Raw genomic sequence first — 20108 nt, forward strand, 5'->3', positions numbered from 1 at the left:
AATCCTATAGTGACTAAGACAAACAATAACGTTTATGTTCTTTGTTTGGAATATTCCAGACCAAAGACATCGTGTGTAATCGTTTCATTTTGCTACAGGAAATAAATCGGACAGCGGCCTAGAGAGGGCAGTGCGGCGCGAGGAGGGGCAGCGTCTGGCGCGAGAGTATCAAGTCGCGTTTATGGAGACGTCAGCTAAAACCGGACTAAACGTGGAAGCGGCATTCGGCCATGTGGCGCGAGCTCTTGTCGCGAAAGCGAACCCCGTCGACCCAGCACGCCTGGCGGTGCGCGCGCAGCCCTCCCAAGAACAAAGGTCCTCGTGCCCGCCATGTTCTTAAACTGACCACGTTTTCCCGCCACTTTTTGAATAACGCCAGCGATTCGAAGTGGATAAAACTCGCATCTATTGTTTCACATGTGTATATAATTAAAGATCTTGACAAAAAAATTTCATGTTCAACTAGGATTATTGGGATGTAACCATGTTCTACAAGAACACTATTTATCTGCACAATTTGCCGTATGTATTTTTATGTGTATGCAAAGGATTTGATCGTACGATGCTTGATAGCCAATTTTTGCACATTTTATTTTTATTAACATAAGTATTTCAATGTTAGGAGATTGTTTACGTATCGCAAATTTTGTATTTGTTTTTAAAACAAATAATAAGAATTTTATTTATACCAAAGTGTTTTAAAAAAATGTAGCATTAATAAGCACAAAGTACGTAATAAAGCATAAAAGGAGCAATTTTAATTATTTCTAATAACACGATGTGAATTCAAAAACATTTTATCTGTAAAATAAAAAAAAAACGTAGATTGCAAAAAATAGTTACACAAAAAAAATATTATAGACTTTAAATATTGTTTTAAATGTAATCATAAATCTAAGGTATTGTTATCTTATCCTATATCATCCTATGCCTCAAAATTACACTCCTCTTAAGAATTCTTTGTATGTAGTGATAATTATACAAAAATATATAGAAAATACTTAACATATGCGAGTTAATATTTGTGTAATAACTGTAAATGTGTAGCATTAAATGTTGCTTGTAATAAAAAGCGATTAAACACAATTTCGACGTCTTTTATTTACACTTTGTAATTTTCAACTCGAAGAAGTAAAAACAGTAAATAAAAATACAAAGATTAGAAGATACCTAGCAAAAAATGATGTTTTAGCAAAAACTTTAAAACACCAATAAAGTTGACAGTTGGCAACACTGAATAATACTATCAATTCAATTGAAGTTTTTGAAACTAATAAAAACTATGGTGGAGATGTTACATTGAATTTATATTATAACAAAAATAATTAAAGTCTTTTTAATTCTTTGAAAACTTCGCGATTCTAAGATATTAAATCGCGATAAGTCGTTGAATTTCATATTTCCCGCTTTCTGGAAACAGCTGCTAAGTTCACTCATGTTTGAATTTAGCGCTATCGTCACACAATTTAGAAAGAGACAGAAAGATACTCCAGGGGTTCAGAACCGCTTATGGATATTGTTGTACGCTTTCAAATCATATTAACATGATTTACTTTGCGATTGTTTTTGTTTAACGAATATTGCAATTGGGTTCTAATAATGGGAAACGTGACCTAAACTGTAGTATCTGTATTAAATGACATATTTCGTTTTAATAAAAGGATTTTTTCTTAATTTAAAATTCCATGTATTGTGTTGTAAAGAGTCGAGGTTCATTTTTATTTCATTAGAAAAAAGATAGACTTTAATACATGGCAATGTATTATAACTGTATGTATTTTAAGTTGGCATCCAAATTAACAAAAGGTAAACTCTAAAGCGAATGTAACTTAAAAAGTTGATGACACCTGACTTTTAAGTGCCAGTTTGTTTCGTTATGTTGGCACTCTTGCCACCATTTTACGCGCACATGCGCAGAACGACAGGTGGTCGGCGACTCGACCCAGCTATTCCGACCGAACATCGACTTCTCATGCTCATCATCAGCCGCTTTCATACTCAAGCTAGAACGATGTGCAGTGTATTGTGTTGAAGTGTTCGTGGTGACATGGCGTCCCTTTATTAAGCGCTGTAGAAGTTTAGACATAAAAAAATTGTTTATTTACAATGCGTGTGAATTATGATCGTGTTTGTAGACTGTGCTTGTCATCTCGAGGCGAATTACTGCCGATATTTCCTACCACCAGTTCGGATGACTCGGAACCTCCTGGCCTTGCCTCAAAAATCAAGGAATGCGTCTCTGTAGAGGTAAGTAAATTTTAAAATACACATTGGAATCATGTTTTGAGTGAAAGTAGACCCTTGGTGTACGTGAGAACTCGTCATCCGTCCCTGTTCGAGCAACGCTGTGTCGAGGTGGAGATGTCGTAAGATCGTCCACCATTTTGTAATGTTCCACGGCTATCGCTCGGGTCGTGGCCGCGTCGCGTCGCATTCCGTTCAGCCGGCGAGGAATGGCGCGCATTATGAGGGTCGGGTTTGACATTATTCCCGGGGGTCTGGCCGGGAGGGGGTCTGCGTGCCGCCAGAGAGGCATGACGTTGGATGTATTGATTTACCGGACGAGACCAGGCCGATGCAGCTTGTCCCTCGAACGTATCGAGCGGCGGTCGGTGTCTGCGTGAGATCGCTGTCGACGTGCATGTGTGCGTGCGTGCCTACATCGCGGCAACCCTCGAGGGGCTCGCTGGTCGCCACTCGACTCGCTTCTACTTATTCGGTCGAGGAGCAGCCGTCCGCCGCGCGCTATACCTACGCCTACTTAGTTTCTCCTCGCGTCGTATCTACACACGAGGCGCGGTTCGACTCGCCCGTTCTGATGAAATGCGTCCGTCGACCTTCATACATTGATTGCGTATGATTATTTTTCAGATAAACGAAGATGACGACCTGCCAACTAATGTGTGCAGAAAATGCTGTGACAATGTCAATAACTGGCACATTTTTAAGGATGTATGTGAAAGGTCACAAAACAAACTACAGACACTCATTAAAAATGATGGCAGCCAACTAGAAGAGGTTGGTTTATCTCTTTGATTTTCCATTGCCATTACTTTTTCAACTGTCAACTTCATTGTTGTTTACACAAATTAATTATGTTTTCTCAGGTGCAAATTAAAAGTGAACCTTTATCTGATGAGGCTTATGATGATGGAGTGGTTATTGAAGGATCATACCCTGACCTTGAGGTATGCTATGTCATTTGTTTTATAGGCCATTAATTGTAAGAAAATTAAATATTTTTTTATGATGCCTAGGGAAAACATTAATTACCAATCAGAAATAATCAATTTATATATGATATTTAATGCTGGCAGTTTACCTATTAGTGTCAAGGTCATTAAATTTGCAGTGTTGTCAATGTAATTTGTATTTAATAGTTTTGTTATTATTTCTTGATATTATAGTTGTTGGTGATTTAAAATTTCTGGTTTTTAAAACACATAAGATGTTTCATTTGATAAAAATGTTTTTTACATTAGTCATGATAGTGTAATGACCAATATTATCTTTATCCATTCCAGTGTGCATCAACATCAAGTAAAGTACAACCAGAAGGCCCTCCTATCTTGGCTTCACTGGGTCTCACACCGAGGAGTGATAAGGTAAAGATTAAAAGTATTCATGTCTTATCAAAACACCGAGTATTGCCATTGTATGAAATTGATATGTCTTTGTTTATTTTTGATACTCTTTGTACTTTATATAATCTTTGTACTTTTTATAATTCTTCTACGAAAATCGGAAAACAAAATGGATGTGGGAATACCTTAATTGAATTAATTTTATTCACAGAATAATGTAGATCCTCGGATGGACTGGCAAAGGGTACATGCGATATTGGATCTGGTTCAAAAAGATGATGTCATAGACTCTCTGCAGTCTGCCGAAGAATGTGATGAGTTACATCACTCTGATCATGATTCTGACTCGGAAACTGAATTAAATTGTAACACTAATGCGGAATACCTTGATTGTGAAGATGGTTACTTGTGTAAAAACGAAAGAATTATATCAAAAACTCCTTTATCATCTAAAACAAATAATGATAAACGGAAGAAAACTGTAAAAAGAAAAAGAAAAGTTGTAAAGAGTTATTCACTGCCGAAAAATGCCTGGCAAATGTTATTCACAAATGAAATATTGGAACATATAGTTACAGCTACGAATCAAAAGATTGGAAAACATAAGGAACATTATGCATCATCCACAAACATGAGTGAAATAAAAACGTTTATTGGTATTTTATACTTGCATGGGATACTGCGCCCTACAAATGAAAAATACAGTGACCTCTGGCTTAATGATTGTGGCATTGTGTGTGTTCAAAATGCAATGAAGTTTGAACGATTTAAATTTCTTCTTGAGAATTTGAGCTTCGATGAAGGTATTACAGATGCAAACCAACATGACAGTATGAGACCTATTCGAACAGTTTTCGAGATGTTTGCATTGAATTGTAGAGAAGCCTTCAATGTCAATGATATGGTGGTTATCGATGAAATAATTGTTCCTATATTTGGCCCATGTCCTTTTAGATACAATATAAATAAGAAACCTTTAAAATGTGGTATCAAAATGATGCTAATGGTTGATCCGACAAATTTTTACATCAGCAATTTTGATGTTATCATTGACCCATATTTAAGTGCGGAAGAAATTGTAAAGAAACTTGTGCAACATTTGGCAGGTTCTGGCCGAACTATTATATTGGATTCTTGGTTCACCTCATTAACCTTAATGGAAACTTTACAAAAGGATTATAATTTATATTCTATTTTGGCAGTTGATCCATCCAATGTTATGATACCACCATATTTTCTTGGAAATCACCGGAAAAGCGAAGATTTCATCACTGGTTATGTTGATGAAAATATTTCCTTGACATCATATGTTAATACTAAACATAGATCTGTAAACATTTTGAGTAATGTGTCAAGATTTTATGAAAGAAACAAGAGTAAAGGTGATTCAGTTGTATCAACTTATAAAAAAAACCAGTCTGTCGTCGAAGTTTTGGATGTCCTTATGCATTATTATACAACAATGCAAAACTCTAACAACTGGGCATATTCATTATTTTTTACCTTGTTGAATATAGCAGCTGTGAACGCACAAGTAATATGGGCGTCTGAGAACTCCGATAAAATGGTTAACAGACGTTTGTTTATCAAGGAATTGGCTATCAGTCTTTTGGAAACTAAATGTTTAACAGTTCCGCTAGAAAGGCAATTAAAATCCAAAAGATTTATTACAATGGAACAATTTGCAACACCAAAAACCAGGATAAGGTGTAAAATTTGTTGCGACGTGACAAAAAAAGACCGAAGAACTCGACAACGTTGTAATAAATGTGGATACTCCGTTTGTAAAGAACATAGTGTACTTATTTGTTCACTTTGTGATACATAGAAAATATCTTATTAGTTGTTATAGTGATTTGGTTATTATTTAATATTTATATTATTAAATCTCTAAAAGATTTATATAAGTTAAAAAATTTGTATTATATTAAATGACATTTTATGTTTTGGTTTCCCACAAGATTTTGTGCAATAATTTATTATTGGTGCAATACAAAGACATTTCAATTTTTAAATGTGCAGTAGCTATATAGTTTAATAGTATTATTAAGTAAATATTCGAAAAATGGCAAAATGTGGAATATAAGATTTAAAAGATTTGTTTTTTTTTTTTTTTATATTGAAAGTGCTGTATTTGTAATTTTTTTATTCTACCCCACACAAAATCATGTTTTAATTAAGTATAATTTACTTGTTGCTTCTATCTAATGAATATTTAAATAAGAAAAACCTTTGAGTACCTAACGTTTTTAGGAATAAAATTATTAAAATTGATATTATGGTGCCAATTGTTAAACCATAATTTTTAATTCCAATAAAATTTAGGATATAGAGAAATTATTTTCATTTTGTTATGTTTTCCTATGGATGATAAATTTTCATCATGGTCGATTTTCTCTCTATCATTTGAATGAATATGTATAGGACATCTTGAGATATGAATCATCATGTCAAGAGAGTTTTACCCGGCAGTAGATACTAGATATTACCAAATATTTTAACTATATGGAAAGTTCCTAGTTAATTTTTCCGCGAGTAGGATAAATAGATTCAAATTTTATTTGATTAAAAACAATAGTTTAAAATATTGGTTATAAAGTAATTTTTAAAATTACGTTATTCTAGGGTATGGAGAGCGAAAATAATGAAGAAGATGAAGAAATGAATGAAGAGATGAATGAGTCTACTCAACAATATCCGGGCGTGCCCGCCATGCCCGAGGTGTCCATCACCGTAATGCGCCCCACAGGAGAGACGCTGCATGCTCGCCAAGGGATACAACAACTCGCGTCCAAAGAGTGCCTCGTGTGCGGACGATTTTACAGATATTCACATAACGCCAGGCGACATGAACTTAACGCTCACAGTTTTGACAGATACACTAACAAAGTAACCAACAAGAAATCTCACAATACACACAGGCAGCCGAAACTTAGACCCAATCCGTTCAATCCCAAAGCGAGGCTCATGCCTAATCCTATTAGTCATAAAATGCAGTTGATCCCTAAAGGGATTAACGCAAAAATCATACAGAATAAGCCTGCCACCCCATCCAAACCTATACCAATTAAAACACCAAAGGGAACCCAAAATAATTTGCCATACCCGCTTCGTATTAAGGCATTAAAAGATTTACAGATAAAGAAAAAGGAACCACAAATCCTTAAGACTCTGTTGACAACGAAACCTGAAGTTTTGGTATCCGAACCGGAAATTCTTAATTCTGGTCCAGAAAGTCCGGAGACTTTGATATCAGAACCAGAAATAGCATCGTTCCAAGTAGAGACTATCCTTTCGGAACCGGATACATATATGCCACAAGATGATGATGATGTCGATGGTGAAATGCAAAATAATCAAGGTCATAATTACGATACTGTTGACATGGACTCCGAAAATGAGATTGAGATAGCTCGTCAAAAAGAAAACGTCGAAGGTGATGGGGATGGCGAAGGTGAAGGGGATGGTGATGGAGATGGCGATGGTGAAGGCGGTGTGGGTGATCATTTGGTCATTAACGAAAGGGAGGAAGGTAACGAAATGGACAATGAAGATGAAAATAACATGGAAAGAAACCAAAGCGACAATGAAAATGATCACGCAGATGACAATGCCGATAGCCAGGATGGGCTACAAATCGACAACGAGAATGATGGCAGAGACGAAGATTATGAGAATGGACATGAAACCAAAGAAGGTGAAGAAGGTATTGATGAACGAGACGATGAACAAATGGAATACAATCAAGATGACGATGATGAGGAATTGCCACCTATAGCACCCGTTGTCGAAATCAACGAAGACATGCAGACAAATTCGTACAACAGTGAAGGAAACGATGAAGATCTCGACGAAACCGCTGACCCTAACGACACAGTGGAGGACGTCAAGGAACTCGACCCCGATAAGCTATATGTGACAAAGACTCAGCGAGATTTTATACAAAAATATCGCGATATAATCGAACAGATTAATACAAAAAGATGCCTCTGTTGTGATAGAGAACATCCCCGCCGCAAAGCTGTCATACAACATTTGCAGAAAAATGGACACAAAGTCCCCAAACACACGTGCTACAACTGCGTTGTTACCTTTGGCCATATCGGAGCTCTGCTCAGTCACATGCGCTCCAATACTTGCACAGATCTATGGAAGATTATTTACAATGAAAATGGCATCACCGAAGATTTAGTTTTGGAGGACGAACCTAAAGATACCAAAGTAGCCTATAAAGATATATTCAATACTAGGTCTTATGCTTGTAAATTATGTCCGGCTAAATTCCAATTGAAACAGTTTATAATGAAACATGTGCTGGACGTGCATGAAGATGGCCAGTCTCGCGTTCAGCTCGTCTGCGTCCACTGCAACTCGAGATTCAAAGATAAGGCGTTGTGGAAGAGGCACATCCGCAACGGAGAATGTACCGTTTATATTTCATGCGATTTGTGTTCCGAAAGATTTGGCAATATGCAACATTTCAACGACCACGCATTAGCCGTACACGCCGGGAACTTCGACCAATCTGATAATCAGAACAAATGTGTCGACGGACGTCCGACCGATTGTCCAGTTTGTGGGAAGAAGAACAGCACCTATCCAAATTTAGTGAAACATTTAAAGATTATTCACAACGAGGAGAAACCTCATTACTGCCAGCATTGCGATTCTAAATTTGAACAAACTGCTGATCTTAATAAACACATCTATATGGAGCATTCTGATAGAACATTAGGCGTGCAGAGCAACGAGCCCGACATGTCTCTCGTGAAGGAGGAAGCCGAGGAATACCACTACTCTTGCACAGAATGTAACGCCATATTCGAAACTGTCGACGCTTGGACGGATCATCAGGTGGCCGAACATAATCAAGTCGCTCACCATTGCGACCAATGTGACAAGAAATTTTTAAGGCCGTCGGAACTGGCGGAGCACAAAAATACGCATTTGAGAGTTAAATTTTATCCTTGCAACATTTGTTCCAATTCGTACAGCACACCCCAAAAACTTTCTGAACACGTTCAGCAACACCATCCCGGAGCCGCGGGGGCGTACGCGCCCGTGGACTACGACTTCTTCTGCGACATCTGCATTCGGTCGTTCAAAAGCCGCCAGGCGTACTCGAACCACATGCGCATACACGCCAAAGTGCCCACCACAAATAGAAAACCCGGAGAACCGAAAGGATTCGCTCCGCAAATTGTCGGTAAACCGATTAGATCCTTCTCGATGGTACAACCCACTTTCCTTCCATTCAAACCCAATTGTAACGTCCCGAATGCGCCTTACTCCTGTGACATCTGCGGAAAAGGTTTCATGCACAAGAAAAATATTTGGAAGCACAAGAAAGTGCTACATGCAGACGCCGCGGAACGAAACGACAGCGAGGAGAACACCATGCAGGCCTCCACCGAAGAGGACGAATACAATTTAGACGAAAACGGAGCTGTTCTTTCGACGCCGCAATTCAATAGTTTTAACTTTACTAATTTAGCAAACAACTTGCAGCAACAGGCGGCACAGCCCCCCCAGGACGCCACACCTTATTCTTGCGAATTGTGCTTCAAACGGTTTCCACTTAGAACAAGTTTATGGAAGCACAAACGCGCTAAGCACGGAATCATCAACGCCAGCGCCAGCGGAAGCTCAGATTCGCCAATAATGGCTGGAGAAGGCGGCAGATCGAGTTGCACTATATGTAAAATTACTTTTTCAGACAAAAAATCATACTACCGCCACAGAAAGAATGTTCACAAATCCTCGGCACAAATGTGCAAAATATGCGGAAAACCATTGAATTCTACGTTAGAATTATACGAGCATCTCAAGGCCGCCCATGCCAGGGAATTACTCGGATATAACGCAAGTCAAGTTCCCACTAAACAGGAGCCCACTCAAGAATTGGAAGGGGAATATGACGGTGACCAGGATTCGGTCGACCCCAGTGCCGAATATCAAGCCCGCTACCCGTGCGACAACTGCGGCAAACAATTCGTCGGCTTGCTAGCTTTACAGAACCACCAATGCATACACCAGTCACAATCATCTCCTCAGACTTTTGACTGTGAAATATGTCATAAGAGTTATACTTCTATTTCTGCGCTAAAAAGTCACCGCGGCTGGCATCTACGTTCCCCGGACGGCAAAGCGGCTGCCAACAATTCGGGGCTTTGGATGCCGCAGCATAAAGTTACCAGCAAAGTCAGTAAGCACGAGGTGGTCGACCCCTCGCAGCTCGCGCGCGTCACTCACTCGACGCCGACGCCGACGCCCGCTAGCGTCGCTAAAAGGAGACTGCCGCCGGAAGTCGAGGTCACTGTCGTGAATCCCAACAAGAAGTTGCGTTCCGACGATTCGGTGGAATTGGAACAACAGAACAATTCCTCCACCGGGACCGAAGATAGATACTGCAATATATGTGACAAGGAGTTCACCAAGCGAGCGGCGTACCAGCGGCACATGGACGAGGTGCATCAGCCCAACTCCGTGTTCTGTCCCGTCTGCGAGAAGAGTTTCACGCGCAAGTCGACGTTGATCGTTCACATGAAGAAACATTACGGTGGCGGCGAGGGCAGCTCCACCGGCGTCGACCAGAACGAAGATGACGGCCTCGCGTGCGACATTTGCGGGGCGCAATACGATAATGAGAACGCTCTAAGAGCCCACCGAGCCATGCACCATGGTGATGATTCCGGCGAATCGGAAGAGGAGGGTAACAGCGCGCCGCCCCCGGGCGAGTTCACGTGCGGGCAGTGCGGGGACGGTGTGGCGACGCCGCGCGACCTCATCGCCCACCGCACTATGCACGCCACGCCTACCAAGTTCTACTGCAACATCTGTAAGGTGTACTTCGCACGCGCCATCGACCTGTCATCGCACACGCGCGCGCGTCACTCGGACAATGAGAAGGTGTTTTTCCCATGTGCGATGTGTGACAGGTTTTACATGAACAAGAAGAGTTTGCAGCGACACATCGAGATGGCGCACTGATCTTCAGCCGGGCACGCGCCTTGCCCTTCGCCGCCGCTCCTACGGTGAATTAGCTTTAATTCCTATAGAGCGGTCGTTACAATGAGACAACAATAACATAGAACTTTACGTAGTTGTAAATATTTATAGACTACGCGATCTTTGATCTTCGATACTACAACAGTGTAACTGTAAAAGTATTTTTAGTATCATGGCATTGTCATTCCTTGAATGTTATTTGGTTTTATTTCTTTAATTGATAGGAAGTTTCTTCATTTATTATTTAAGGTCTTTGCTCATTTGTGTTTATTTATTATTGCACTCAGTCTATTATGATTTTTGGGGACTGTAGCGAACGTTATATTGTAGTGATTACTCGCATTGGATGAGTCTTGAACGTACTTATCATGATATTTATCTTATATTTGTTTGGGAGAAAATATTGTATGTATCTACATGCATGTGTTACTAATATTATTGGAACAACGGGCCAAAATTATAAAGTAGTCAAACCCAGTCATAAATTAGCGGTTTATTTTTATATTACTTGTGTATAAGTGTCGTTTAACTGTTTGGGTAAAGTTAATGCGATCGGTGTCGATTTATTTAATTTTTTTTTGAAGATTTTAAGATTAGAATTAGAAATACGTTTTTTTGTAAATAGTTATCATGACGATCATTCGTTAAGATATTCATAATTTTTGACTAAAAATGGTCATTTAAGTTTCGTTACAATGTACTGATTATTTCATAGTGATTTCAAAATGTATATTTTATACAAATAAAACTAACCACTCATGGCATATCCCCTCATCTATGCTAGTTATTGTATTCTATGGCCTATGAGTTATGAATTGTACATTTTAGAATATAATTAATTAAAATTTGAATTGAAATTTCCTGAGAAATTAAAAAAAAACTACTATAATTTTATACTTTTGCACAGCCAACTTAACTCTAGTTTTATGGTAATATTTGATAGTGCCAAAAATTTGCTTGATTAATATCAAATGTAGGTTAATTAAGGTTATACGTATAGTTTTAAATTAAGAAACTGTAAATTTTCGTATGTAAAAAATGATACAAAGATAATCAGAATAAAAAAGTTTATAAATTTACTTCCATATGTTCAATAATCTATGTGTAACTAAATATCAATGTTTAGCTTATCTTATTCATATTGAAAATAATACAATAAATTGTGCGATTTTACTATTCGAAGACATCAAGAATATTTTATGATATTAAAATTAAATTATAAAATCAAAGTATCTTTTGACAGGTTTTGTCTAAACAAAATTTTATCATGTCATTGAAATGTATTATCATCCAATATAATTAGATAATGAAATAATTATTATTTTAAATCGTGAATCGCATTCGATTAACATTAAAGTGTCTGGCGATTTTTTGTAAAGAAATCTGCTCAGAATTAACTTCATTGGGAAGTCGCCCAAAGGATCCTATGACTGATAAGAAACACGATTTAAAAAATTATTGTGATATGCTTTCGTTTATCAATGTAAAAATTAAGTTTCTTTTAATGTTATGAGAACTATTATACAAATTAAATTATAAGTGTCTTGAAAGAAAGGAAATGCAGATGGCAAATGATATTTTAATTGGAAATTCATTTATAGTGGATTTTCAATATAAATATTGATGTCCATAGATGAGGTTTAATTTTGTCAACATTGTGGTTTGGTAAATAAAGTGACTTAATTAATGTTAGTCTTTTATTGTTCCTAGATATAATGTGATTTTATTCACTTTTTCTCCTGCTCCTAATAAAGCTTAAAAAACACTCACTAAAATAGATTTGCTAGCTGCAGCTTGATTTCAACTTTTTTTTTTACATTCTTAAATGAGTCTATCATACGTCATACTGATATAAATGTGAAAGTTTAAATGGATGGATGTTTGTTAGAGTTTGTAGCTTAAACTGCTGAACGGATCTCAATTAAATTTGGCATACATGTAGAGGATAGTCTGGATGAACACACAGGCTACTTGGTTTTGTTTTTTTTAATACCACGCAAGTCGCGGGCGAAAGCTATCAGAAATATTTTTGTCACAAAAATCGTATATTAATTGGTATACCACACCTGGGAGTGGCGATGAACAATTTTAATACAAATTTCGATGATGTTACGAAAACATTTTCACGAAAATTCGTAATAAGCCCTCTGAATACATTTACTTACGTACATAGGCACCAATAGGCTTAATGGTGCATCAGTTTAGGAATTTACGTGCAGGTTTTGTGTAATAAGGATATTATCAAATTAAAACACGCAGTAGATTGCACAAAACATTTTAATATAAACTTAAAAAGTCGTACAACAATATGAAAAATTATTATTGACTAATTTATATTCGCGGGCATGGAGTACCGCATTCACTATATTATGCAAATATTATATTATCTTTAACACTTCCATCGAATATATCTTACAAAAGAAAGAAAATAAAAAGTTATATTTAGTAATAAAAAATCTCATTACGCTAAACTTTATTCATCTTACACTTACATTATAGATTTTATCTACAAAATACTGTAGCGTTTTGGTCAGGTTTTCAATCGAGCCCGCTGCACAATTACTCATCCTTTTAATAAGAATAGGGTATCCATAAAGTATTAAAATCATACAACTAGACTTAAATCTAAATCATCAAAATATAAAAATAGTAAAAAAATAGATGCAAATTCCCTATACACCTTGTCATTGTTGCGCATCGGAACTTAGTGTGCCCGTAGGAGAGCCTGCCGCGGCCGGGCTGCGGCGCCGCGTGGCTGCTATTGCTTCAGAATATGTACACGGCCAGCGCAGCGCGGCGCGAGCGCGGCCGCGGCCGGCCTGCGTCAGCCCGCAACTGCGCACACCGACCATATCGCCACGTGCCTCGATTGAAACACTGAGCCCAAGTGCCGAGTGAAATATAAAAAAGATAAATAACACATAGTACTTCTTTTTCGACGAATTCGCATGCACCCGTTATATGAATTGAGAAATATTTTTTTTCTATCATTTATCATGTCTTTTATAAGAATATTACAATAAGTATACCGTACGGACTAAGGCCGGCCGCCGGGCGGGGGCCGGCGATGTACACGAGGACTAATATCTTCTTAAAAAAATACTGTTAGATTGAAACGTAGCTATATTACGAGACCTATATTTATGTATATTATAATTATTACAAGGTTACGATCGTAAGATTGATGATTAGAACTAGGTGAGATCTCCGAGCGCGCCGGCGCCAAGCGGCCGGCGGATATGTGTCCGAGCGGTACGCCGACTGCGCCTGCCCTGCCCTGTCCACTGCGACGCATGCCATGCCATACACATCATACATACACTATATTATGCTACAAGTATCAATTTCAATATTAAAAATACGTAATTTCTCTATTGGCATTTCGTTTCCACGTGAAAAATTAGACGTTTCGCGTAAGAGTAGATATATACATACATGTAAGTATACATATTAAATATCAGTATTTTCTTAGATCGGAGGACGTATGTATAGAGGCTCGCTTCTGAAGGTGCGTCGCGGTGAGCGCGCGCGGCCACTCCGCCTCGCTCTCACACCCTACTAATATCGATGTCCAACGAAGACGTCAAAAAACTCGACTCGGCTTACGTTTTAAATATTACGAAAATAAATCGCCGGCGATCGCGCGGCCGATTATTGCTCCTATCGATAAATTTTACACATCGACGTAACCAACGAGAATACAAAAAGTTATGGAAAATCGTACGGTTATCACAAGCGGCGGGCGGCCCCGCGGAAAATAAAAAAATAAATCGCGGCGCGCGCCTCTCTCGTACAAAAGTAAAGACTCTATGGGCGCGCGGAGCGGCGAGGGTGTTGCGGTTCGCGGGGGTCGCAACGGGGCTAGCGGCGGGCTCAGTTGGCCAGCAACAGGTGCGCCGGCGCCTCCCGCCGCGCGAAGTACGCGCCCGCGTCGGCGGCCGGCGAGAGCGCGCGCGCCGCTAGCTGCTGCTGCACGGCGCGCTGCTTTATGTAGTTGCTGAACTCGGTGGGCGACATGCGGTTGGCGCGCTTGCTGCTCGTCTTCAGCTTGGTGCTGCCGAACTTGGTCTGCGCGAAGGTGGCCGTGGTGAAGGTGAGCGGCTGCGCGCGGAATGGCGGCGCGGGCGAGAAGGCGGCAGGCGCTGGCGGCGACGGCGCTGCGGGCTCCACCGGCCGGAAGCATTGCGCCTCGGGGTTGAATGCGCGAGTTACCTAATAAACAAAAAGAAATTAACATTCTTTTTCGATCTTAAATACCTAATTATTGTTACCAAATATTAAGCAGTTTTCCTAAATTGTCTTAAATTTACAAAACGTTTTTAACTAACCTAAACTCTAATGGAAAACATGGGTACAAATTTAAACCATTAAGGAACATAGGTTTGCGGCTCGTATTCTTTATCTGAGTCATAAAAGAGCTCGTGCTGTGTGTAATGAATGTTTCAAACAATAAATCTCGTATTTTTCGAGACAATGGCCATCAATACACGAGTTATGTCCGGAAAATCGATTCTGTACACTGTCATAAATCTGATTACAACGTCGGCAGTTAACCAGGCGATCACGTTTGCGGTTCGTATTGATTGGCCGATTGTCACAGGCTTCACGCGGTGCACTTTAATCGCAACGCTTGATTTGGCTTTAAAATTAAAAATTGTTGCCATGCGTATTTTATAGTTTAAATCATTCATTGCAATTTTGTGTTGTGTTTTAATGTACTACTTGATGTCGTTTTGTTTTGTTTTTGGTTTTTTGATCAAAGTTAAAACATAATTCACCTCTCTATCGGTCCTTTCGTCGGCCGCTCTTTCATCACTGCTGAAAAGAACTTTCACCGCACCTTTTTCACCGATGCGATAGGAAACTTCACCTGAAAATAATGACATGATATTTAATTACTGTGTATCAAACTAATAAATTAAAGCCAATCAGATATTTATATCTACCGAATATTTATGTTCAATATTGATGCAATTTCGTGTATACAGTAGAATTTATACCATAAAGAAAAGGGAGTTAAATAGAAAACAATACGTGAAGTTGAACTATCTAGAGAAATCTTGTCTAGAATAAGAACTTGCATTACATGCATACGCAGAAAAATAAGAAGTATTTGTCAGGTTGACGTTTATCCATCTGACCTCGGCTACTTAACGCCTTATGCAATGCCGAGAACAATAATATAGTAAGTTTCCACTGGTAAGATACTTGTGCAAGACCACATTGCTATCTCTGTTTTTTTCACACATAGTAACATAGATAACAATACATTTTGTACATGTGTTACCCCAGTGGAAACCCAGGTTAACTAGTGGACTTGGTTTATTTGTACATGGTATTATGTAACTGCATTGGTCACGGACTGAATTGCTTTTTTACTGTCTGTTAAAACTTTTGTTAAGCTATCATCAGCCCGCATGCACGTTTGCCACCTCGATGAAGTAAAAAAAACTTTAGTTTTTCAATCACGAACTAAACTGTTGAACTATTGATTGAAAAATTTAACGCAATTCAGACTTTGATCTAGACGATTTTATAGACATTTCTTCCATAAATGCTTTAATAAATTTACGTCAATGAACATAGTAAACAACATTTGCTTTTAGAAGACAAGAAAGCCTTAATCGTATTGAAAAGAGGAGATATAAAAAACCAACCTGGATCAACCCAAACGGCAAGTTCTCGTGGTAGATGTTCAAGAACATCGCGTACAGGAACCCCGGATTCGCGTGCTGCCCGCTCGAGAACAGGGTCTAGAGGCCCTCCAGTCTTAAGACAGCGGTACGCGGAACCACGGCACGGTCTATCCGGGTACCAGTGGCCGCGGAACTTATCCTTCAGCGCCTTCTCCAGTTCTTCCCCGAAGATATTTACGCGTCGCCGCGGCAGTTTGTTGTATAGATACGATATTACGAAGTTGAGCGCCACTTGTACTTCAATATGCATTTTGGTATCACTGTGGACAAGGAAAATTTAACATTAGAAACTAATCGACACTACATAAGTCGTACATTATAAAAATAATTTTAAAAAATCCAATTTTATTTTTAATTGTATTTTTTCAGTTTGAATGGAAAACTTAGAAATGATATGTTAACCGTATATTCTAGTAATAAGATAATAACACAGGTAATGCGTAAAATTACAACGTTACGGCCTCTAGGATTATAATGCATGACAGTAGATGGTTACCTAAGCGTAACAATTGTTTAAATGAGAGGTTTCCGCAGCGGCAAATCATATTGCTTCCGTAAACAACGGTGTTAGCTATCGCTAGGGTTTACAAAGTTATAAATAATAATTTATCCCTTTATAATTTAATTTACATGTACATATACTAATATTATAAAGATTTGTATTTTTGTATGTGTTGAAATAACTCAAAAACTACTGGACCAATTTTTAAAATTCTTTCACCATTAAAAAGCTACGTTATCAGTACCTTAGCCTTAGTTATATTACGATTTTATTTAATTTTACGCAGACGAAGTCGCGAGCAACAGCTAGTCGATTTATAAACTAAATTACATATACTCCTGTATTCACTTAAATCTAAATCCATCATCTAAACATCTGTTTCTTTCTATTTCGATTAACATTTCTATTTTTGAATGAATTTTTTTCGTCCGCGTATATTTTGATAGACGGTCATCGCTCCCGACCTCACAGTGCCCATGAAACTTCCACTAATATCGTTTCACGTACAAAATTAGCTGACCTTCTGCGAGCGGCTGCTCTGAGTGGGTGAATATTGTCCACAGAGATATCCACGTACGCTTCCGGACAAAAAACTAATGTTATAATTTTAACTGATCTAGGTCGTTTGAAATTTGATGTTTCTTTAATAAAGAGTAATGTTATAAAGAGAAAAGATTTGTATTTTTGTATGCATTGTAGTAACACAAAAACTCGGCCAATTTCAAAAAATCTTACGCCAATAAAAAGTTAAGTTATCTATGAGTACCATATGGTATATTTTTTATTGTTTTTTTAATTTCACTCGGCCGAAGTCACGAGCAACAGCTATTATGAAATACAAGTATTTATGTGACGGTAAATATTTATTCAAATGTTAAAAACATTTAGCGTTAAACTATTTTATAATTATTTTTTAAATAAGAATTGCAGTTAGCAAGATTGATGTTTTTGTCTACCACAGGTGAAACGGAGGCCTTGGAAGATAGCGTGAGTTATTGTACAATAATTTTAATTGTTCAATATTTTTCGAAGAGGAATGTTTCCGGTCACGTTGTGTAGGCGGTGCGGAACACTACAACGGCAGGCTATTTGCGGGCTCAGGTCACGTGCCTCGGCCCTGACACTCGCACAACTTTTATCTTATGCAAACTATATTTCAGTTATCGCGGGAATGTTTTTATTTGATGCCAGTTTTAAAGTCTACTTATCGATGTATTCGACTTTATGTTTTTTAAATCGATAGTTTTAGATGAATTAAATTGAAAATAATATTTCTAATGAAGCGAAGTAATTAAATTTAAATTCTTTACTTGCTGTAAATACGAGTTATAAGGTTTTAAAACGAAATGTGTTGATAATCAGACTTCTGCATAATGTGGTTTTATATAACAAAAACTAATTGATTCCCCTACATTTTATAGTTTTTTTGGAACAGATTAAAAAGAGAAAGGTATTGTTTAAATTCATATATAGGTACAAATAAATCTAAGTCCATGTCTATTTACTGACAGTTTATTCTAGGCAGCATTTTATTTAAATATAGTCAGTATTTCAACAAATTGTTTTAATATAAAACATTTTTAATAACTTACAAAGAACGTATACATTTGTTTTAACAGAAAATATCTCAGACTTCGTAGATACTCCGAGTCGCATAAGGCTTAAGCGGATTTGTACATCTCAAGTTCTTTGCGACAAATATTTAAACCTACTTCCAGAGACGGATTATGTCTTGGCCGATTTTGACGTATTTACTTAATATGTTTGGATTAAAGTAAAATACGAGGATCAGATAAGTAGTTTGTATGTAGCTTTCGAATGCTACACTTTCTATATATTTTTAATTCAATAAACAATATTGTGTTATAATTATGTAATTATTTAGTTTTGTATAATATATCATGCATTTGTATGTAACTCAGCAGTGCTCGTAAGTATTCACATATAAATGGATAATCTCTCTTCATTGCCACCTTTACCCGCGATAATATGAGCAAATATCAAGGAGCAAGTCGCGATATTATATTCATTGTATCTTTAATGCTATTTTCACACGAGGGCGTAAAATAAAGCAGAGTAGACAGTACAGACTGTTCAATTCTGCCAAGTATTTGCATTCGTGTAAACAATAGTTGTTCAACTGCTTGTGTTACCTTCATGTAAAACTTAAGGTCATTGACCTCTGTTATCAGTTAAACTTAATATAAGAAATTGAAATAGAGTACTTGTAGGATATTGTGTAGTTCAGTCGAGTGCTGAACATTGTCGATGTTTCTTTCCACGGCGTCTTGACTTCGTGAGTTATTTTTCTACGTGACTGCGGTACTCATGAGATGTGAGAACGATCTGTTATGTTAGAAGAGATTGAAAGAAATACGGTCGTATTTTAACGACAAAACGTCTTACTGGATATAAATTTTAGTTAGTTGTTAGATTTAGTTAAAGTGAAATTAGTTACAGAACAAAGTTTGGTGTTATTTTTAGTTTTGAACATAGAACTAATCGATTAGTTTAAAAGCTAACTAATTGACTTTTTATTTCAATATTATGGGTCGATAAAAAATAATTGAGAATGTGACTTGACTTTATTTCTACAGAAACGTTTTATATAAGTCATCTCAATCGTTTTTAATTTATTAAATTATATACTCTGTTGATCAATTTATAACTCTCTACCAGATGCTGTTTTAACGTCATCACAGTAGTATGAAATCAACGAAGTTTATTAATCACATGATTGAAAACGTTATAAATTAAATTATCTGTCAGATCGTTCAATTTATTTCAATGGCAATAATAAATCAACACAGTGATTTTATCAATATGTTTTTAACAAATTTTATTTTGATTACGCATGAATATTACAGATGAAATTTCCGCAAATTAGGGGGCTATTTATACTCGTATTAATGACGTTTTGTAGCTTAACAAATCTTACGATGATTAACATTCTGAAGATTATACTTTTAGAAATAATTCTTGAAACATAAATTATATTAAATACGGCTTTTTTCACATAATCGTGAGAAATTTTTACTTCGTTCTCTTGTTGGCATATTTCAGGCTTGTGTTAAATATTTATACATTGGCAAACAATATTTTAATGATTCATATGTTTCGTTTTAAAATTATCTAACTTTTCATACTTTGGTGAAAAGTTAATTAGTGAAGAGCAGACGAAGTAGTGTTGAGTGAGTTATGGAAACTTCAGAATATTTTGGCAAGTTACCAAATGTATCGTCTGATATAGTCCGTCGGCGTTACTTCCTAAATCTCTGGATGTAATTAACGCGATCGATCACAATTCCATTAAGCAAG

The 20108-nt window shown here is 37.3% G+C and overlaps 3 protein-coding genes across 4 annotated transcripts in view; 2 read left to right on the plus strand and 1 right to left on the minus strand.

The window, feature by feature from the left end:
• LOC106109233 (ras-related protein Rab-37) overlaps positions 1 to 790 on the plus strand; it is a 37105-nt gene extending 36315 nt beyond the window's left edge. For both annotated transcript variants that reach the window (XM_013290643.1, XM_013290644.1), the window contains one exon: positions 99 to 790. In XM_013290643.1, the coding sequence (XP_013146097.1) occupies positions 99 to 340 (242 nt within the window). In that variant the 3' untranslated portion in view covers positions 341 to 790. The remainder of the gene's footprint in view (positions 1 to 98) is intronic.
• A 1109-nt stretch (positions 791 to 1899) lies between these two features.
• LOC106109333 (zinc finger protein 91-like) lies at positions 1900 to 12279 on the plus strand. Its single transcript, XM_013290790.1, has 5 exons — positions 1900 to 2247; positions 2872 to 3018; positions 3108 to 3188; positions 3525 to 3605; positions 6210 to 12279. Exons 1-5 carry the CDS (start codon positions 2107 to 2109, stop codon positions 10572 to 10574), a joined length of 4815 nt encoding a protein of 1604 aa, XP_013146244.1. The 5' UTR covers positions 1900 to 2106; the 3' UTR covers positions 10575 to 12279.
• A 589-nt stretch (positions 12280 to 12868) lies between these two features.
• Positions 12869 to 20108, minus strand: part of LOC106109476 (protein Tob1) — a 30237-nt gene continuing 22997 nt past the window's right edge. The window contains exons 2-4 of the mRNA XM_013290989.1: positions 16250 to 16548; positions 15371 to 15462; positions 12869 to 14804 (exon numbers count right to left, since the gene is read on the minus strand). Coding sequence (XP_013146443.1) covers positions 14466 to 14804; positions 15371 to 15462; positions 16250 to 16538 — 720 coding nt within the window. The 5' untranslated portion in view covers positions 16539 to 16548 and the 3' untranslated portion in view covers positions 12869 to 14465. The remainder of the gene's footprint in view (positions 14805 to 15370; positions 15463 to 16249; positions 16549 to 20108) is intronic.

Source organism: Papilio polytes, unplaced genomic scaffold (genome assembly GCF_000836215.1).
Source record: "Papilio polytes unplaced genomic scaffold, Ppol_1.0 DF821289.1, whole genome shotgun sequence".
In the NCBI taxonomy this organism is placed as follows: Eukaryota; Metazoa; Arthropoda; class Insecta; order Lepidoptera; family Papilionidae; genus Papilio; species Papilio polytes.